A 22,368-nucleotide genomic window follows, 5' to 3' on the forward strand; every position below is an offset into this window, starting at 1 on the left:
AGCCAACATGTTCTGGGGGATTTTGCCAAAACATAACCTAATTTTTGCAATGAAAAAAATAAGCGAGGGAAGGAATGTTAACACAATGGCTGCTTTCAGACGGAGATCCTCCACGTCTATGGAGGAGGTGGATGTGGGAACACAGAAGTCTGAGTAAGAGCCTCCGGAGTTTCAAACCTTCTCCACCACTGCGTACGAGTGGGGGGGGGTTGATGACACCTCTAACACGTGACAGAGGCAAACATGAAATACAAACTAAAAGAAAACGAATATCTCCGGAGCCAAACCCCGACAAACGTGTCTAGAGTGATGATCAGAGTCGACGCTGGTCTTGATGAGCTGTAAACCAAGTCACGTGATCCCAGTAGCTGAAATAATACGTCACATACAACGTACGCTGGGTCGTGCATGTGTGAGATCCTCCGCAGCTAATGTCCGTATCAAAGTTTGAGGAACAGCATGGATTTTATTGGCACTTGAAATTCAACCTGCACGATACATCTGTGGATTGTATCTCATTGCCACATACAGAGGTCCCATGCTTTGGGCGCGGGTTCGATTCCGACCTGGCTTCTGACTGTGTGTCTTCTCCTCTCTCTCTTCCCTTTTCACGTCAGCTCTCCTGTCAATAAACTGACAAACAAATCTTTAAAAAGAAAAATGTATCTCAGGGAGATTTCCCACAACAAGATACTCATATTAACATGTGTACAGCCAGCTGTGTTTAAATGAGGAGGATCAGGCAAAGATAAGTTTAGCCCTTGTGTGGCCATTTGTCATGTGACCACTAATCAGAGTGGTCCAATCCACCAGCCCGGGGGGGGGGGGGTTCCTCTATTCATACTTTCCCCGGACACACTTTGCCCTTCTAAAAACAAACAGGCAAACATTAATACACAACCCTGCTCACACATCACGTAGAAATTACAAAACCAAACTTTTGTGTAGCTGTTGCCTCAGGAAAACACTTCACAGCAACAACCCCCCCACCCCGTGTTCCTGAGACATGTTAGAACCAGGAAGTATAAATAGACATGAAATCAGCTATGGAGTCTTTTACCAGTTTTCAGCCTCGGAGCAGGAAGCAGGTGAGGAACACGTGTCATGCAACATACAAACATTAGGTTAGCGTGTCTTTCAGCAGCAAATCCACATGTTTGAGCCGCCGGGAGTTGGACAAAGGAAGTGGATCTGTTTGTTGGTTTGTTGGTCTTTTTACTTCCAGTCCCTTGCTGCTGTTGTTCCTCCGCAGCTGAGCAGAGGAATTCTGCCCCTGGGAAAAAGAACTGGTTTCATACTAAAAACTGTTTTTGGAAGAAACCCTCTTGATTCGATGAAGCCAGATTCCAGATCCTTACACTGAAAATGCATTAGGATGGAATATTTTAAACACTGGTTGGAAAAATTCACTTTTCATACGAGCACATGACTGTTGAACACATTTGATGAACTGTGAACCAGTGATTAGCTTTTATTTTTAGGGTTGGATGCTCTCAATGAGCAGAAATTACAGTGAAGTAAAGAGTCATTTCCTAATGAGATAGATTCCCTGCTTCTGGTTTTCTACTTGTTTTCTTTTCATTGTGTGTTTTCACGAGTTCTCTACATTTATCTCTAAATGAGTCGTATTAATATAAATGCATTATTATTACAAAATGTGCAAATTTCATTCAAACATTTCAACATCACCTGAAAATTTGCTTGATTTTACACATATAATTAAACATTTATCGTATTATTTTATCATATTTGAACATTTATACAACAAAGCCGTTGTTGGGGTCTTTTATAATTTTCAAGTGTTTATCCAGGGTCGTGTGTGACATTACTGCATTAATGACCACAAGTGTTCTGCAAAGCCACCACAGGCTACGACTCTTTTCAGTGAGTCACGCGAGGCCAATGGCTTCGGGAAGTACTTGTGGCTGACATGTGTGCTTTGTTTCTCTACGTGTGGTGCAGACAAAGTGAAATTGTGCGGCTAAAGCAAGTCTTTTCCTGGTTTCAACCTGGTCAACCCTGCAAGCTGGGTTGTGTCCCATTTTAAGAAGTCACCCCTAATCTCTGGTGATGGTTCCGGCGCATCTGCAATGTGTTCCCCACTGGCAGACTTCTGTGCCGTCCCCCGTGCATAATATCCATGCAATTCTGCTTCTGACAGATATGTGTTGTAATCTCTTTGAAAATGAGCATTTGCAACATGTAAGAGCCTCAAAGCTGCGGGTCTGAAAAGTGTGAGTGGTGGGGGGTGGAAGAAGAAATGACAGAAAAACTAATATTTAAAAAAATCTCTGCCTCAAGTCTGGTATTTTTTTCGCCCCTATTTTCCTGCAGAGAGGTCTAATGGAAACATTTTTAACTCTAAACGATTCGTAATGTGCTCATTAACAGTGGCAGCGGTCATTTAACAATTTAATGCGTACTGTATTTATTCTCATACGACCAGCGGGGGGATTTTCAAGTCTGCCTTGTTAAAAGGGTGTTTCAGTGAAAACAGATGTGCAAACGCTGGGGAGCATGTTCGACCTGCGAGCCTCTGATTTTTTTTTTTGTAAGATGAACACTGCGGCAGTCGTACAATAACTGTGCATACATCAGTTCCACCTGATATACTCGCAGCTGTCAGAGATAACATCTCTTAATCTCTGTTTGCGATGCAGCAGTTGTGTTTCAGGGCGACGCAGCTGAAGTCCGTGGAGAGTGAACTCAACTTTCCAATGTTTAGACTCGGGCCGAGAGAAACTGCAGTTTTTCTTAATAATTAGAAAAGCAATATTGATAATATTTCTCCCTCATTACTTTACAGTGCGGAGCCTGTCACGTTGCACTAATGGAAATGTTGCAGTTTATATTCAGATGTGATTGTCTCATTAAATATTCCACACATGAGTCTAAACATGAAAGCCATTTGGATTCAGTAATGGAGATAATTAAAATCTATCATACCTCAGCAATCAAATTGGGCAAAATTGCAACACGGTTAATGGTCGACGCATTTATATTCAGGTCAAGGTTTCAGATAAGAGGCAATTCCTTCGCCACACATTTAGATATTGAGTAATAATTTCAGTAATGCGCAGTATTAAAAGAGACGAGCATTGTTAGGCTGTGATATCTGATGTTCATCCATCGTTACCGTGTTAATAAAAAGGAATCCCTCCCGTGCTTAAAGACTTGGAGGCTCTCTGAGAATAAGTTGATGCTGAGTCGCTGGGTTGCCTCCGTACTTTTAGTTGGTCAGTCCGAGATCATCAGCTCTGATTGGCCCTTATCAATGGTTGTCGGCCAATTAATAAATACTTTTAGACTCTACTCTCTGCGCCGGTAATTACGTCATTGTCACAGGATTACGACGTAAGACGACAACAACATTGTCTGGTGGAAAATCACACAATTAAATATGTTTTACACTTAATTTGTATACTTTTTGATGAAAAGCTCATTGAAGGATATGAAGAATGAACTTGTTTTCCACAGTTTGTGCTGCTCTGCTCTGCTGCCGTCTCTCCTCTTGTCTCTTCGCCACAGGTGCAATGCATGATGGTACACATTGCTCGGTTAGTGACCATCTGCCTTACACCACTTTTCACGATGCATTCTGGGAAACGATGAGCGAGCTATATAGGGTATAAAATTGTTTGCTGTACATCTTCAGAAGGTTATAATATAAAATAATAGACACGTAATATGATTATATAATGTCATTAAAATCTGGTAAAATGGTGCATGGTGATAAAGTGTTGCGCAGTAAAGGGTTAAACACTTTCTTGCATGTTCAAATTGAAGTTGAAGAACGTTTTGAAGAAGGTCTGTAAACAATAGACATTCATGTCATTGTGAAATTCAAAGATGGCTCCGTGGAAAAAGCTGTTCACCTCTATGTGAAACCAGATTTGCGTTACTATAACTATTCATTATTGTTTCTTATCCTTTTAATGCCTATTAATGTCAAACACTGATTTGTAAACTCCCCTGAGATAAACAAGAGTCTTTGTGTTGATCACACAAGAGATTTGTTCGAGCAAGAACCTTGGACATTGAGGAAGCTTCCAATTCACTGACACTTCACATCAGAAATTGACTCAAATCACCACAGTGCATGTAGAGATGTTTTTTTTGGCAGGAGAGACTCCAAACAAAGTGTGGGCCTTCACCACCTCTGCTGTTTCTGCAGGAAGATACAGACCTCGTCTCCAGAGGACGAGGGAGGCAACGGGATGCTTGGCCGTCCTTGAATATCAACTCATATTAGAGATTAGAGACGTTACACAGAATAAGGACTGATTTGAGGTCAGCCTTGTGCTCACTTCAATGTTGTCCCAAACACACAATTGATTTCTCAGTGACTAAGAAAAATTTGTTCTCGTTGCAACATAAAAACGACAACACGCGGCAATATGAGTCAGTGTGGACCTCAGCGTCCATTCTCTCTGTTTGCAGTCCCCCCGTCTAGAACATGTTGACGCTCCTCCTGCATGGCAGCTGTTCTTTATGCTCAGAGAGCCGGCAGTTGTCTTTAGCAACAGTTCCCTCATGAATCCCCGGGTGATTTGCACTAATGCTGTGTGCAGGTGTGTGACTGAGGAACGAACTCAAAGGTCACATCGCCGGCTTGTGTACACAACTCGCCTTCGCCAGTTGATTCATGTCATCGCCGCGGCTGCTCCCAGTGACAGATGCCTCGTGTGCTGCTCCACACTCGGAGCTGGGAGCCATGGATGCTGCAACTGACAGTCACTGTCCTGAGGGGCAGCATTTTCAAAGGTTTGTATACTAGTTGATATTTGCTTTATTGTATTTGCCCCATATTACCTAGTTGATATTTGCTCTAAGACACCATTACTAAAGCTGTTAAATATGATGTTGTAAAAGTCACTCTATGCCTATATTTGCCATAGGCAGCGTTCGCCCTGAGGAGAAAGGCAGAGGGAAGAATGTTCATCACTTGTATTTGCTCATATTAATACTGTTAATAATATTTGAACTCCACCAATGAAGTTATGTTTTCAGCTGTATTACACAGAAACAACTCAACCAATATTCCGTGTTATTCTGAGCAGGGGTGCGTCGTGACCCTGGGGAAGAACCATTTAAATCCAGGTGTGGAACCGGATCAGGGGGCGGATCCAGGAATTAACATCCTGAGACGGGGCGTTTTTCAACATTTCCGTTGATTTCTCAGGGAATAATTCATGGATCTTGATGGAAAGAAACTGAGGGGCTGATATTTGTGAGTCACTGCAGTGTAATCAGTGGATTAGGTGCTCGGACAACATCGAAAGGCACTGACAACGTATTCTATTGGTTTCTAATCCCTATTTACATATTATGTACCTTTACAAGCTCTTCAACCATACATCAGGAAATCAAATAAAGCTCCACAATGCTCAGGGGTGAAAAGTATTTTTCACAGGTAGTGAAGCTGATTTAGGAAATGGTTCATCGGTCATATGAGGTATCGACAAAATACAAGGGGTGATTTTTGCAGTTGGAGATAGACGGGGTTCCAGAATAATAGGATTTTATGGGTTTTATGTTTCAGGATCAGAGGTTTGAGGTGAATTTAACTTCAGAAAGTTCAAACGTATCAATGGAGTTAACAAGCGCTGTCCAAGGTGCTGATCCTGTGACTGTGCTCACAATAGGATTTGCCATTTTAACTGATAGTTGCATTTTCAATTAACTGGCTGTAAATTCAGCAGTTTCTTTGTTTATTGTGTAATTTCTGTAAGGAGTGAGGCGAGAGGTCGAAATATTCCCTAAGAATCCCCCCCCCATGTGCCTGAGCTACGACTGTAACAACGATTTAGAAAACATCCCCAAAAATACGCTCTTCCCTTTAGCTCCTTAATTGAGTGTGTCACTTTCTGAATCACCATCCTGACCCATGAGTGGCGCTTGATATCAGCAGGAATCAAAGGCCTGGAACTGGTCTGAACATACAGTATATCCACTCTGGACAGTTTGCAACTTTGAGCCCATCGAGTTATCAATGACATCTGTGAATCTTTCTTCTGCACCATTATTCTGGGCTCATGTATTTTTTTGTGGTGAAAGTAACTTCCTATTGGCCTCAAGTAAGCAAGTAATTGCACATCCACCTTATGGAGCATTAAAGCACTTCATGCAGGATAAAGATATACATATTTTTTAAAACGTATTAACAGCAGTGCAACTCCTTGATGCTAATTCTGCCAAGTTTCACTGCCAACAGATATTCCATCGATCAAACGGTATCTAAGCCGCACCATTGTTTTCAGCTCTCATCTTTTTCTATCCAGTTACTGCAGTAAATTCATGTTGATGTGCAAAGTAACTGTTTATATAATAATTCCTTTATGATAAAAGCACTTTAACGTTGCGGCAGGGGAAGTGTGAGTGATGCCAGAGGTTGACTAACTAATTAGATTGTACTTGTGGTCGAGGATGTTCGTTGTCCTCAAATGCCGAGATGAAGTTTTTGCACAGAAGAAACATGATTTTGCATCATCTTCAAAACACACAGACAACTGGTGGCTGTGGCTCAGGAGGTACAGAGGGTTGTCCACTAACTAGACAGTCCGTGCGTATGATCCCTATAGCGGTGGTTCGAACTCCCTTCTGAAGTGTCCTTGGGCAAGATAATGAAACCTAAATTGCCTCTAATGGCCGTGTCTGCAGTGTATGACTGGAGTCTCATACAAAGAGCTGTCTGTATGAATGTGCGTGTGAACGGGTGAATGCGAGTTGTACTGTAAAGCTCTGAGTGGTCGTTAAAACTGGAAACGCTCCATATAAACACAGTCAATTCACCATTAAACTGAAATAAGAGCCACAAACTGTTGATTTAGCTGTTGTACACTTTCACTAATGTATTCCCCCCCCCATGTTACAAATCAACCAGACTATTTGTATGTTCAAACATTAATTCCATGGAGTCAGGTTAAATGTAGCCTACAGTTAAATATATGAAAACATGCAATTAGACAAGGTGCTGCTCAGCTAATAGAGTTTGAAGCTTTTACACAAACACAAAAGACCCGTTCCCGCCCAGTTTACCCACGAGTGAGTGACCACTGATTATCTCTGGTCGCACAGTCCCCAGCACTGTCTCCGCATCACAACGGTGTAAATCAAAGCAACAAATACTTAACGATAAGAGCAAAGCAGACGAGAAGAATGGAAGGAGACAGAGTAATCCTCTTAGATGGAGTCGGCCGTGTCTGCGTGTCAGGTTTCCTCTTCCTTGCAATTCCTCAGATTCTAAATAAAAAAAGCCTAAAGAAAGGTGCAGTGATTGGTGTGTGAGGTGCAGAGAGAAAGGTAAACACACGGAATCAGTGTGTACACTCGCCCCAGTCGGAGAACCCTTCCTTCTTAGCAGGGTAAGACGCCATATGGACAGCAACACGTTCAGCTCCGTTACCCCAATAAATTGTTGTTGACACTGCCCTCTAGAGATGTGTGATAGTGCATTAGCACTGCAGCCCTTAACCAAAGAAACCTCCTCTCCTCCCCGTCAGCAGTGGAGTGTGGGAGTCTCAGGTTTTACATCTTAAAAGCTACAGGGATATTTTAACATTTTGTCTTCTCGTTGTTTTATGAGGAACCTGCTGGTGTATTTGCACTTCACAGCAAGAGGTCAAATTACGACCCAAAGTCCTCCGACCCCCGAATCTCCACCTGCTAGGAAAAAAATGAAATAAAGTTTTCCCATGGTCCCTGCACAGGTAAAAGTATTACTGGGTCACTGCTGCTCGAATCAATACAAGTTTACGGCCTTGATATATTGAGTTGGCGTTGCTGAAAATGGGAAACCAATGGCTTCATTCAAGCGAATTCATATTTTTGGGAGAATGGATTTGGCACGCCGGTGGCTGTCTCCCTGAATAACTTATTGCCTGGGCTTTGAAAGAGAACCCATAGACCATTTCACAAAAAGGCTTCTCGTGCTGCAAACATCATTTCACAGCAAAAGAGGGGGAGCAAAGCCTGGACCCACCTCGCTGAGGGGACGCTGATCAGAACGACACAGCCTCGGGCACCTGTCGAAGTTTGAGGGGGAGTCTTCACGATGTCTTTGACCCCGTCACTCTCCAGCGCTTCTTGTGATTCTGGAGTAAAACCGTAATTGTCATCAATACAACAATTAGCTCTTTGTTCTTTTATCTAGACAGCAGTGGTTTTGTAATTGGGCATTTTCAGAATGTCAGTATAACTTTGAAGAATACACGTGGGTAATATTGTTTTTAGTTCAGCTGTCATTTTACAATGCTGCAGATAAATGCAAGCTTCAGGAACTTTAGATAAATAATAAAATATAAATGAAAGCAAAGTTCGTGTAGAATAAAGTTCTTCAATAAAATATAAGTTCAGACACAAGCCAAGGTAACAAGGCTGCACGGAGCAGCCACTGGGAGTAAAGTGACTGATAAGTGTGATAGATTATATCAACATTTCACTTTGTGTTTGAGTGGTGTGATAAATATGATCCGAGTATAAAGATGGTCACTTCCCTCTGAGGTGAAATCCTCCTCAACACCTGAATGCACACTTGCCTGCATGATAGACGCTGTTTAATGAGACCGACGATCACAGCCAATTTGAACCAGAGCAGTTTAATCTGGCCGATGAGCTCCATTACACGGCTAATCATGAAGGTCAAATAAGTGTTTTTAACCAAGTGGCAAGAAAATAATATCTATACGTAATATGTTTACCCTCTCTGAACACACACACACACACTCACTCACTCACTCACTCACACTCACATACATTCAGACGTTTGGACTGAACTATGCATTATGTAGCAACGAGTCTTTAAGGTAGTGGAGTGTAAAGCAAATGTATGGAAGCTTGTTTCTGCCAGTGCAAGACAAAAAGATGCAATTAAAAAGTCTTACTCATTTTATTAGGTCATGATTATGAGATGGTGAGTTATTATTTTGAGATAAAAAGTCATGTTTTAGAAAAAAAGTTATTTTGTGATTCTAACTCCTTATTTTGAGTCACTAAGTCGTCATTTTAAGCTGTAACACGGGCTACTTGGCAAAGAGGCTCTTTAAAAAAACGTGTTTTTATAAGATATTAGCGAGATACTCTTACGATACTATGAGATTCTAACTCGTTATTTATTCGAACTCGTTATTTATTCTAACTCGTTATTTTGAGATCCTAAATTGTTATTTCGGGATTCTAACTCCCTCTTTTTTTTACGATGCTAACTCGTTATTTTGAAATACTAAGTCGTTGTTTTGCATTAAATTAGTATCTCAAAATAAGTATCTTAAAAAAAGATTTTGAGACAGTAGCTTAAGTCATTAGAAAGTCGTTGTTTTGACTTGTTAAATCATAAATCCGAGACGCCAATCCAGTATTTGTCGTTATGTTTAAATTGGTGAGTCGTTATTTCGATGGAAGTTTGTCATTATAACTGACTTGCAGGGTCTTTTGTACCCGAGAGGTGGCTTCGGGCTTCCGTACAAAGGTGAACTGAGTTGAAGCATCTTTTCATTTGCAGATAACAGATAATTTCGAGTTTTTTTTTTCCACAGGGCGTCAGTTCAACCTGTTCTGATGATGAAACACTTGATTTCTTGACAAAGTGGACGAGCTCTGCCAGCTGCTGTTTGAAATCACACAGATGTAATATAGGCAAGAACCGAAAGGATTCTTTACTTTAAAAAAAAAAGAAATAATTCTACAGAAATAAATCGGCTTAATGGACAGAATTAGAGGGGTTTGGATCCAGGGTGGGATTAAGGGAAAATTGTGTGAAATAAAAGAGCGAGTGATCAGGAAATGACTGTGCGTCTGTGCAGAGGAGGGAGGGATGGAGAGAGAGAGAGAGAGAGAGAGAGAGGGAGGGATACAGAGGAGAGAGAGAGGGAGGGAGAGAGAGAGAGGTGACGGAGGAGCACATTTTCATCCAAACCTCCGTCTCCTCCAGAGCCGGATCTGCTCCTCGGCGCAGCGCAGCTCCCCATTGTTTAAACTGGGAGGTGGACACAAAAAATACCACTCGGCTTTGTGAGTCTTTTTTTTGTGTGTGTGTGTGTGTTGGCTTTTTGGGGCTTTTTTATTTTTTTTATTTCCAACCCCCCCTCCTCCCTCCCTACCTCCCTCCTCTCTCTCTTCTTCTCTCTCCGGTGCTCGATTCCCTCCGCCGCTGTATTCACTGTCAACTTCTCCCGATCTCTCCTCTCAGACTTGGGGGCTGCATCATGAGGAGTTCGGGGGCGCCTCTCCATCGCCTGCTGCCTCTGGAATGGTGGGGATTACACGGCCGGGACGCGCGGAGCATGTGAACGCAGATGGAGTTTGGGATTTATTGCGAAATAAGGGAAAGATGACCGTCTTCTCGCTGTGCTTGCTCCTGTGCGCGGATCTGCTGGATTTCGCCGTCGGTGAGTCTGACCCTGTGCACACATACACATCCACATCTCTCTCTCCCCCCCAACCCAAACGCGCGCACGCAGCGGGGTGGTGGTGGTTGGTGGTGGTGGTGGGGAAGCTGTGCAGCCACATCCGATGCATGCGTGTGCGCAACAATGTCCAAACTGTCAGTGCGCGTGGAGTGATTCATGTGTGACAGTGTAATACTAAGTGGCCATTAAACAGGACAGCCAGATGGAGGCGATCGGTGTTTGTGCTCGCCTCATGCCAACTTTACCCCCTCTCATCTCTCTCTCTCTCTCTCTCTCTCTCTCTCTCTCTCTCTCTCTCTCTCTCTCTCTCTCTCTTCCTCTCTCTCTCTCTGTGCCAAAGACGAGTCGTGGAGGGGAAGGGATCAATGAATAATGGTGGGATTCAGTTGAGGCTGCACGATGCGCGGCGATGGTGAAAGGGGGATGTAAAGAGGAGGTGTTGCAGGAGGCCTCGTTATCTCTTTTATTTAAATTAAAGTCTTAATTCATCTGCTTATATACGCCCCTGCATGCAACGTACATATATATATATATAGGCTATTGCAGCATGTGCTTCTGAGCAGGCTGAAGCGCACCGGTCATCCTGGCGCACGTCCCCAGTTTGCGCCAGGGCTCAACAGATATGAAAGTTGCAGCCAACACCACAGTGCGTCTTTTTGTCTTTACGATGCAGATTTCTGCCTTGTGCACGGTCTCCTCTGCGCTGCGGTGGCGTCCGTGTCGTTTTCTCTCTCTCTCTCTCCCCCGTCCTCCGCGTTTGGATGTGACAGGATGAGCGTTGCAACAAACACTGATCCTCTCGAACTCCTCTACATAATGGATGGGAAGTGCTCTACACATTCATGCTGTCTTCTGAGTGTCCTTCCTTCCTTTTTTCTATGTCCTCATCTATTTCTGGGCTGGGTTTTTACTGCAAATCAGAGCCAGACACAATCATCACCCACATTTGCAACAGATAAGGAGCTGGTGGGAGAAATGCACTCACGCCACCTCCCTGTTATGATACTGCTTGTCCTCACACATGGTCCCTGTGGCATTCTGCAGGGGCTTGCTGCTGCTGCTCTCCACGCGCTGTCACATCATTAGGGAGCTCGCATTACAGGACTGCATCGCCAGCACTTGGTCCCCATTTCTGGGCAAGATGTAGACGGTGTCGAGTGTGAGCAGGGCTGCTCCTCCTCGTGCAGCTGGAGTTGGGGCTCCTGCTCACACTTTGGCTTTTTGAAAAAGACTCCAGACGGGAGTTCACTCCTTCCTGCAACATCAGAGCGGCACACCTCCCGGAGTAACCCGTTAACCTTTGTCTGTTTGCTGTGGACTCTGTAGTTCTGAAGTGTTTCTGATCTTCGCTGACCCATATAGGAAATCATTATTTCAGTTGGGCTTAACATGAAGTTGTTGTAAAACGCCTGTGGGTCAGCCTGGCTCAGATTAAGCTGGAACCCACACTGGCTTTGCACGGTGGAGAGTATCTTTGGACTCTACCTCCTTGATGCAGTCGTGCTCATTTGTTACCAACAGTAAAGACGACTGTGGTTTCATTATTTACTGCAGCTGATGGACTGGGAGATCGTCCAGGCTGCATTTAACATTGATCAGCATGTAAACAAACAGTGAAAGGTACGATATAACAGGGCCGTTGGCAGGATGTGAGCTGTAGTGACTCGCACGGTTGTTGTTGGCTTTTGTTGCCACTACTGTTTAAGTCAAAGCACATCTATGCTGTGGATCGACCCCAGGATGCCACCTTTACTGTCGCTCCCCCCCCTGAGTGCTTTTCTTTATATAGACCGATGCTCTGCTATCACCTTCATTTCACACCAATATCACCCTGTGTGTTCTAACAGGGTTTTTTCTGTTTCAGTGTGTGAGCCAATCTTTTATTTTGATTCCCAAAGAGAGGGCGGGGCAACATATTCAGTGACTGTTCTCCAGGATTTACTTTTACTTTGAAACAAGGGAGAGGGCTGGAAAATCTTCCCCTAGGAATTGGGAAACCACTCACTACGTCATCAGCAGCCGACTTACGTTTTTATATTAACAACTATTATCATTATCAACGAACATTATAACAGTGACACATCTGACACCTGCAGGACAGACGGGACACATTGATCTGTTGGTCAATACAACGTTACTCGTTAACTCTTGTCACAGCGATTTAATCACATTTTCATTTGCTACCTGCATTAAACTAAGATATTCCGCTGGATAAAAACAACATTTTGTGGTTATTTTTGCGAGACTTCATTCGAGAATTTCCATCTACCCCTTGTTTTGAGGCGGGTCCTGAATACACTACGGCTGAAGGGGTATTTAAATGGCGAGAGGACCACTACCCCTACATGACACAGAGGAATGGGACAACACTGCCCCTTCAAGGCCACGTGCAAAACAAAGGGCTCAGTGGAAGGGTTCAGAGTCTGAATTGAGACAGGACCTAAAACTGTAGGATAAGTGTTTCCAATCATGTCGACTAAAGGATAACACACATTTAAAAAATATCTCAAGTATAAGTGTTGTACTACAGAAAAGCACCTGCATCTTCTGTCTCTCTCTTCACGTGTGTCCACGTTCACAACCCGCAGCTGTGTCTTCAACCTCCACTGCACTCGTTACGTCTGATTGACTTTTGCAGCATCACTGCAGACAAACCATTATGAGCATTGATCTCAATAGAGTGCTCCGCCTGTAGGTCAAACATTCAGATATAGAAATCAAGTCTAAGAAAAGTAACGAGCATCAGCTCCTGAATCGACAAAGATCACATTATAATCTACAGAACTTTGGAAGAAAACAAAATCCACCCACCAGCACCTCTACAGGTCAATATTTTAAATATTAACGTCTTCATTCTGATAAAATCAAAGTGTGAAGGTGTTATCTTGAAGTTTTACAGGTGGTTATGTGTCAGACCCTTTCCACGCTGAGGACAGGAACCATCTGAAGTCTTTGCTGGTCGACTGGCAGCCTTGAGGAATCAGCAATGAAATAAACTCACATAAGAATATATATAAATTTGCGAACTTCAGATATGCTGGTAGATGTTTTTCTTGCTTTTTGACAGAATCCGCTGGCGTGTTACAGTTCAAACAAAACATGGAGCCCCAGTTGTCAAACTGGAAAGATTTAAAATAAATGTTAAAATTTATTTTCTAGCCCAACCAGGTCAAAGCAGCCATGACCTTGAGTGTGTCATGTAAAACTTCACATAAAAATAAAAGATGACAGTTTTGTTGGTTTTTATAACAAAGTCATCCTTGGGTCATTCAGGGAAGAGTGCACAGTTACATGTTGTCTGCTTTCTTCTCTAAAGCTGTAATATCGCACATTAACGGTTATTAATTGCAATGAAAGGTGCATGTTTAAAAAGCAGATGCCTGTATTTACAAAAACAAACATCCTGTAAAATCCACCACCTCCACCAAGGCCCAGTAGTTTCCTTCATTTCCATCAAGTTGCACCAAATTGCACCAAGTTCCCTTCATACATATCAGTCAGATCCATGAATTATCTCCCGGGAAACGGGGAGAAAAGGTCAAAAAATGCAATCACACAATGTAAAAGAAAAGGAGGAAAAAAAAGGAAAAGGATGAATCCGCCTCTTTGTCCGGATCCCTGCCAGAATTGAATGGGTTTTTATCTTGGCCCGGGTCCCGTCCTCCCACCAAGAAATCTGCTCAGGACTCGTGGTGATAAACAAACGGACAGGGCTGAAAACATTACCTCTGCGGTGAAGGAGATAACCGGCGACTGTGATCATCTGATGTCTTGATACTGAAATGTACCAAACAGAGAGTTTATAGTTCACTGTTGATTCCTAACGATAATGATAAATATTAACTTTATCTGTGTCGCACTTTTCAAACAATATGAAATTCACAATCAGCGTACACAATTATAATTAAGATGCAGATAATGAAAGTCATGGACCTCAAATGATAAAATATATTGTTGTAAAGATGCAGATAAAACAGGTAACTGATGATCTCTGCTGGCAGATTGTTCCACAGTGGAAACTCTCTGTCTCCTCTAGTTTTCAGCCTAGATTTTGAAAATGGCTATCAACGCTTTACCGAGGATCTCAGACTGCGTCCTGGCTCCAATTATTTTGAAACCAATCCTAAAACAAGCAGGCAGCCAGGGCACAGATGCTAGAACAGGGATGATATGGTTACATCTTTTGGATTGTGTTGGAAACCCGAACAGCAGCGTTCTGGACTAACTCCGCACGTTGGACCGATTTCTGAGTGAGATCCACTGAAGAGGGAGTTGCAGTAGTCGAGTTGAGAGGGAAACAAGGGCGTGACTGATTTCTTTCTTTTCCAGGTCGCCATGTGAGCTCAAAGATTTAACCTTGGCTAAATGATACAAATGATTTGTGGGGGAGATATTAATTTGAATTAATGAGAATTGAAATGAACAAACAGTGGTAATTTCCTGGCTTTGAGTTCCTCTGCAGTCCCGTTTGTGACCTCACATGGAAGTTGGAGCATGTTTTCTTTGATTAGTGCTGTGTGAGGTGGTTTGATTGATTGTTTTTGGGCTTGTGGCTTCGCAGCCTCCAGAAACAAGGAAGAGGAAACTTTGTAATGATACAGGGACACAGGGCCTCCACTCCCCGTCTTACAGAGTCGTTTAGGGAAGAACAGACTCTCTTCACTGAGCTTCACAGAGATTTCTCTAAGAGATTAAGAACTAAAGATTGGAGTGTTCAGAAATTGAATTGAAATTATATTAAATTGCAGCTTTTTGAAGAAATTTCTTTTTTCTTCATACTTGCAAGAGCAGTTGGGTTGAATTCTCTTTCTTTTTTTTTTTTTACTGTAGCACAGATCATTTTACAAGATCAGTCACACCTAATACAAATCAAAGTATCTCTAATACTGTCTCACATTTCCCGTTTCTTTTCTTCGGAGCAAGCTGTGGCTGGAGTGACGCACTGCAAAATTAGATTCTGCACGATTATGAGTGAGAATAACGTTTTTTCTATTGAAAGCCACATGCATAATATCCCTGATTGTTTACTCTGTGCAATCAATCCTGCATCTCCCCTCAGATAGCTATGCATTTCGTTTTCACAATCTGCTTTGCAGGGAGCGAAATTAAATGTAGTTTTTTTTTCCTTCTGTGACAGCGTTTGTGTGTTCTGGGCTAAATGCAAATGTCAGGTGGGGGCCGCTGTAGGTTGAGAGCTGAACAGCTGCATCTGGGTTCAAAGAGCCACGCTGCAAAGTAAAAGGTGCTCTGATTTCATGTAGATTAGGAAATGGAACGGGCGGCCTCCGGTGATTCGCTACCAGTCGAGTCTGGTTGGAATATTAGAGGATAAGGAGTAAAATAATCAACGTTCATGGACTCATGTTCGCGGGGTCAGAGGTCAGAGAGAAGCCGAGCATTATGGAAAAAGACTTAAACAGCACCGTCGCACACACACACACACGCACACGCACACGCACACACACACAGTCAGAGAGTAAAGCTGTAAACATATCAGTGATATTACAGCGACAGGTGGGAGTGGGACGGATCTAAACGTGACACGGCATGTCCGCTGCTGACGTCCTGCAGGCTATACGTTTGAACCTGCCACAGGTTCAAAGCACTCGTGTCACGTCACGTCTCGCCTGCGCAGTATTCAACGCCGTGGATTGTGGATCACAGCGTTATTGACGGATTTTCACAGAACCCTGGAACGCCTGTTAGATCTGATGGCGTCTGGTGCGACACTGTGACTGCAGCGACGGCTGGTCCTCGCTTCCAGGAAGTGAGAAGCGATATTGGCTGGGAAGTGGGTCGTGGTTATGCCGCTATCTAACAATCAGCGGGCGACGCATCAGCACTGCAGCTCTCAGCTGTTATATAAAATGATTATGCACAGATTAGGGGCCGTCGCCATTGTTGTGTTTGGCTGTTGTTTGCCTGGTCGTTCATTGTGACTCTTTAAATACATCTTCATATATATATATATATATATGCACCTTTCTTCCTGCAGGACCTGCTTTTACAGTGTGTAGTGTAAACAGCAGGAGATCACTGTGAAAGTACAATACAGCGGTGTGATTTATTCAAAGATTTATTACATTTATTACATTACTATGCATTTTAAATACTATTTTTGATTCACCTAGTAAAACCTTCGCTCAATATACAGTAGACTGGTGACAGGTTGATGCCAATACATATATTAGGGAGTAAAACATGTCCAATACATATATATTCGTAGAAATGTATATTGGTAATAACATTGAGCAATGCCATGTATTGAGGTTTGATATTTTACAGTTTGACCTTAAAGAAAAGACAAATAAAACCAAATATATGAAGAACTTGATTTAAAATAAACAGATTTTTTATAATTTTGTAAAGTGTTTACATAAATACACATCTTCTCTGCATTGAACACCTCTTTGTAACATTTGCAAATATTGTATTTATCATTGTAAACATCTAAAAATGTGATAATATTAATAATAAGCAACTCAAGTTTTTCTCTGCGTTATTTATTCTGCAAAATAAAAGTTTACATATCGCTGCTTATCAGAAAACAAACTCGGTTAACGTTCTGTCTGTGAAAGGCTCACATCGGCCGTTTGTTATTGGCCAAACGATAAATCAGCTCTAATAAACAGAGAAGTACTGTTGTGATAAAGTGAGAAAGTCAGGATCCCTTTTGTCTAGAATCTTTATTTAGTATTCCGCTGATGTCTCCTAACAATGGGGCCATTATTCCACACAGTGAGGTGTGTGTTTGCTATTTGTCCAAAAAATATGACATTAATTGCTTTTGGGGCGGCAAAGAAAGCACAGCCGACTTGGACCCAATGAGTGGAACATAAAAACTGCTTTACATCTGTGGTGGACCTCTTACACTCACTGAGCGCTTTGACCGAAATAAAGGCAGCAATCACAGGCCGTGTATGGGGAGCAATCCTACGTGAAGGTGGCTGGACTTCAGCTAATAGTTTCTCTGAAGAAGAAGAAGAAGAGACTAATCCAGAGTCCAGGACTTCTGTAGAAACCATGTATACGACTACGGTCTCCTTCAGTGATCACCGTCAATTAAAGTCTAATTCCTCTAATACTAACCTTTAGTCTGGATCTTTTGTAACTTAAAATCCCATTTAATGTGATGAAAGAGCCGTATTAAAACTTGAAACAGGTCGCTGACCCAGAAACGAGACCTTTTCTGTCAAAGGGCTTCAGCCACCGCTCGTACACGTTGGACCTCTGAGCTAAAAGTGAAACGGCTGTTAATGAAAAAATCTAAATGACCCGAAAAGGTCTCCGCGGTGCGATGTGGTCTCCAGTGCAGAGAAATACTGACGTTTATCATCTGCTGCTCCAGAACAAGAGCGTTTTCTTCTTACTCTGTGTAATATGATGCATTTCTGAGTGCTGCTAAATACGGCGAAGGGAGATAATTACAAGAGAGATTTAGTCGAATCTAGATTTGATTGGATTGCAAAAAAAAAAACAGGTGGGTGTGGTGGAGGGAGCTCAAAGCAATGTGGAGCTGTTGAGGATGGTCGGCCTCCAGCGGTACTGAGCCTCACGCAGGGGATAGACGGTGAGGGATTCGTAGAACCAGCTACCACGATACCGGCTCTGCTCCTCAACCAGGAGGCGCTGTAGAGTCGACATGTTTGTGGTATGATGAATAAATAAAAACTTGTATTTTTGTGGATTCACCCGTGTCTGGAGAAGGTGTCTTCGGCTACGTCCTGTTCTCTGGAACCAGCTTCCTGCTGAACTCAACACTGTCGACTTTCAGAAGCAAAAACGTTTCCTGTTCTCTCAGGTCTTTGGCTGAGTTCCTGTATTTAGTCTGTTTGTGGTGCGTGTGTCTCGTTCAGCTGCTGTGATTGACCGTGGGGGTGTTGTACGTCTGACTGGTTCGTGTGCTGCATTTGATGAATGCTTCACTTTATAATATTCTTGGATTTGTTATTGTTTTGTATACGCCTGAACATCTGTGTCTATATATTGTCTCAATGTGAAGCACATTGAGTTTCTTCATCAATAGAAATACAAAAAAGGTTCAATATATATCATTGTAATGCTTGTGCAAGCCCAGTGAGGAGGAATAACACATAATTCATCGACCTCCGATTTGTGTTTTGAGATTAAAACCAAAACCTTTAATCAGGAGGGAAAAAATCAGTCTTTAAATCTAAAATAAATAATAATAAGAGTTGTGGTTTCCTCTCTATCTGAAGCTGGAGTTGTGCTGGAGTCGTCTCCAGCTGTTTTGTGGGACTAAAGTCATTTCATCATGTATAAAGTTTGGAGAGGATAAAACGAAACAAAGGGAGAGACGACACAGTTAATGGGGATTTAGGTGAACAAGTCAGGGAACAAGTCAGGGAACAAGTCAGGGAACACTTTCAACACTAAACTATACAAAGAGAAAGCAGTAGAACACTTTCACTTACCAGAGCTTTCATCATCATCATCATCATCATCATCATCCTCCTCTCTGGTTGTGACAGCATCATGATTCTCCACCAGCAACAAACCTGAGTAGTGCTCCTCCTCACAAAGTGAATGGATTCATTATTGTGAACAGAACATAATCAGGTTTAAATCAATGTAAATCCAGAGATGAATTTAGTTACAGACACAACTTTGTAGGAGTTTGTTCAATGTTCATATTCCATAACCCTTTATAGAATGGAGCGTAATATATTTGACCTCATTCTGAAATTTGAAACATCCCTCCATCCATCCAGTCGTAATGAATGGGTGATTCGTATTTATGTTGTTCACAGAGATAATTCAAAATAACTCTATTATGATCTCATGTCATCTAAAACAAGAGAAGAATTTGAATTTAACATTTAATCCACACTGTCTGCAAACCACATGCCACCACCTGCTTCTCTGTCAAACTAACAATTCACAATTCTGCATCAATCATAAGACAAATCAACAAACTGGTCAAACCAATGTGACGATACTAACCATCATGTAATTGCCTGTAGGAAACATCCAATGGTCTGTGGTCAGAGTGGGAATTCATGTTGTATCAGAGAAAGGGATGTATCACAACTACGCTCTTTTGGAAATGGTCTGAATCCTGTGTAACTCACAAACTAACGATCACGATCTTTGGTGTTGGTGTTTGCTCGTCGCCCCAAATCCCTGGATAAATTCAATAGAAAGCAAACGTCTCCCATGAGGCAACGGGTCGCAGCAGAATCCCCTCCCACTGCCACCACATCCCGTCCTCTCTTTGAACAAGGGGAAGAATCAAAGAATACGTCGAATTACGGCGATGCTCAAATGATCAAAATCTCGGAGCATGTGATGAGCACAGGACAAGAGAGTTGGGCAAAGAAAGCACAGTAACTTTCATTTTTCTGCCCCTGAAGTCCTTCGTATGCAAATGTGCTCCGGCGTTGCTCGTGTCTCTGGCTTGCGTGGGAGTTCGAAGCTAACTCTGATTCCCTCAGCAGCTGGTGGTTTGCAGAGATAGAGAGAAGGTGGAGAAACTTTGCTCAGAAAGACTCAAAGACTGTGTGTGTGTGTGTGTGTGTGTGTGTGTGTGTGTGTGTGTGTGTGTGTGTGTGTGTGTGTGTGTGTGTGTGTGTGTGTGTGTGTGTGTGTGTGTGTGTGTGTGAGATCTCCAGTGAACAATACAGTGTTGTTTTCGTGCATATATCCTTTTAACATCACAACCCCTATTCTTCTGAAATTAGCCGCCACCAAAGCAGGGATTTCTTGACGGGGCTTTATCAGCAGTTTCACTCCATTCTCCTCTCGCTTGTTTCTTACAAGCCGATGTGGATTATGCGATTTTGCTTATCGTGTTCCAACATGGCTGCTGCCGAGTAATAACAATTGCTCTTCCACTGTTTCCCTAACATCAGGCTCCTTGTTAAAGACTCTTGAGAGGAGCCCTGTGTTCTGTACGTGACACTTATCTCAGGCATTCACAGTTCATCGTGGAGTGTGGGGGGGGGAGAGCTTAAGCTTCCAGGAGTGGCACCGCTGAGCGATGATGATTTTATTTCATACCAACATCCTTTTGGAAGTTTGGGGGCATTTGTTTTGGAGGAGCGGAATTCTTCAGCATCGCTTTGACCTCAGTTTGAAAAGGTAAAACACTGACGCTGTTTCTTTTCCCTGTGCAAACATACATACGTACAGTTTACCAAGGTTCTATATTACAGAAACATAGACGGGTCAGCATCAGTTGCACTTGCAGTAAAATATTAAAAAGATGAGAGATCATTTACTTTGGCTGCTCACTGGAAAAAGGATAAAACCTATAACTGGGGAAATAACGGTGAATCAATATACAGTAAAATTAAAGCTCATTAGTGAATATTAATGTACCTGTTTCGTTTATGTACAATTTTATGAAGAGATTTTATTGTTGCAACTGACCCAACCCCGGTAATTACATGTATTATTTAAATATATATGTAAACCCAGGATCTTTCTATCTTTCCTCGTGGGACTTACTTCTTAATATGAACAATGATTTGATTTAAAAGACCAGGAATCTCTTTATTTTACTCCTAATTTAAAGCCTCCCTTTCACACCTCCACATTGTCTCAGTGTGTAGTAAATGCAAATATCCCGAATCATCCTTTCATCTTCTCACGTCTCGATTTGCTCGCTTCCATCTTCCTGGCACAGTGAATGCAGCATCGCAGAGGTTTCGTGAGAAAAAAACAAAAATCCAGATTAGGCGTGAAAAAAGAGAGGAGGGAGAAGCTCTAATCTGCACATTGACGTCACCCTGGACGGGCTGTCGCTGTGCAGATGGGAGGACGGGAGGATTGTGTGGGCTATGCATCTTATGACAGCAGATTATTTTCTTTTATGCACGCCGACGTCCTACACACGAGCCACAGAGGGACTTCCTTCCCCTCGGGGCAGCGTTTCTCTGCGTTTTTCCACAGAAGAAAAAAAAAAATCATCAAGACATCAATCTCCAGTCAGGAGGAGCAGGTCCTGGGGAAGTTTCGCAGACGGATGTGATAGGACAAGTCCCCGTGTTCCTCCTTTTAACATCTGTCATTCACGATAACATTTATCTGCAAACCTTTTTGATCCGCCGCAAAACTTCAGAGAATTAATCTCCTGAACACATGACATGAATTATACAATGATGGAGACCACTGTTGCATATGGATCACAGCCTCTCCTTTGATATCGTTGCTCTACTTCACTGTTTTTTTTTTCTCGAGATGAAGCTTAATATTGCGAGGTTGCGTCATCTTTTTCGGGCGAGTGCGATCTACTTTTAGCCGCTCGCTCCTTCCTCGGGATTTATTTATTCTTGTGGCATCGAGTACAGATGATTGAAGTTAATCCATACCTTATAACTCCGTCAGGATTCATTCAACTCTGGAAGTGGTTGTTTCTTTTGTCTGAAACTGGTCTGTTACGGTTTAATAACGTTATCCAAGTATGGATTTTTAAAGCTGTTTACAGTTACAAACACTGATGCTTAACCTTTACATAGCAGAGTCAACACTCGTCGTTCAGGGTTATCTGCCATTTGTTTGTTTTCCTTTCTTCCCCGGGGACCGTGATAGCTGGTTAAACTACAGCGAACACTTAATTCTCCGTGATATGTCTCTTAAAGGTTGTTTCCTCTCAGCTTAGGAAAGCTTATTAAGTGAAATGTGCAGAAAGCGTTGGTAAACCCTTCGGGCCTTTGCTTTAGTGCGACGGCAGGTACGGGGGAACGAGCTCTTGTGCTCCTCTTTTATGTTCAGCCATAACTATCCGCCGGTACGAGTCCTACAGTGTGTTGCTCCGTCAAAACACTTTACATAAAATGTTACCGTGCACGTTCCCGTGGCAGGGCACAGATATAGAAACCAGCTGCTGCGTCTCTTGCGAAGGTTTTTTTATTTTTCGCGGGCCTGATGAATCGTGAACCTCCGGACGTGTCACATTACTGTCGGAGCTCTGTCGTCATCGCTCATCACGTTGTTCGGT

The 22,368-nt window shown here is 42.6% G+C and overlaps 1 protein-coding gene across 2 annotated transcripts in view; it reads left to right on the plus strand.

Moving 5' to 3' along the window:
- Positions 1-9,866: 9,866 nt before the first annotated feature.
- igsf21a (immunoglobin superfamily, member 21a) overlaps positions 9,867-22,368 on the plus strand; it is a 180,793-nt gene continuing 168,291 nt past the window's right edge. For both annotated transcript variants that reach the window (XM_035153305.2, XM_035153306.2), the window contains exons 1-2: positions 9,867-10,008; positions 10,187-10,385. In XM_035153305.2, the coding sequence (XP_035009196.1) occupies positions 10,247-10,385 (139 nt within the window). In that variant the 5' untranslated portion in view covers positions 9,867-10,008; positions 10,187-10,246. The remainder of the gene's footprint in view (positions 10,009-10,186; positions 10,386-22,368) is intronic.

This window comes from Hippoglossus stenolepis, chromosome 3, assembly GCF_022539355.2.
Source record: "Hippoglossus stenolepis isolate QCI-W04-F060 chromosome 3, HSTE1.2, whole genome shotgun sequence".
Classification (NCBI taxonomy): domain Eukaryota; kingdom Metazoa; phylum Chordata; class Actinopteri; order Pleuronectiformes; family Pleuronectidae; genus Hippoglossus; species Hippoglossus stenolepis.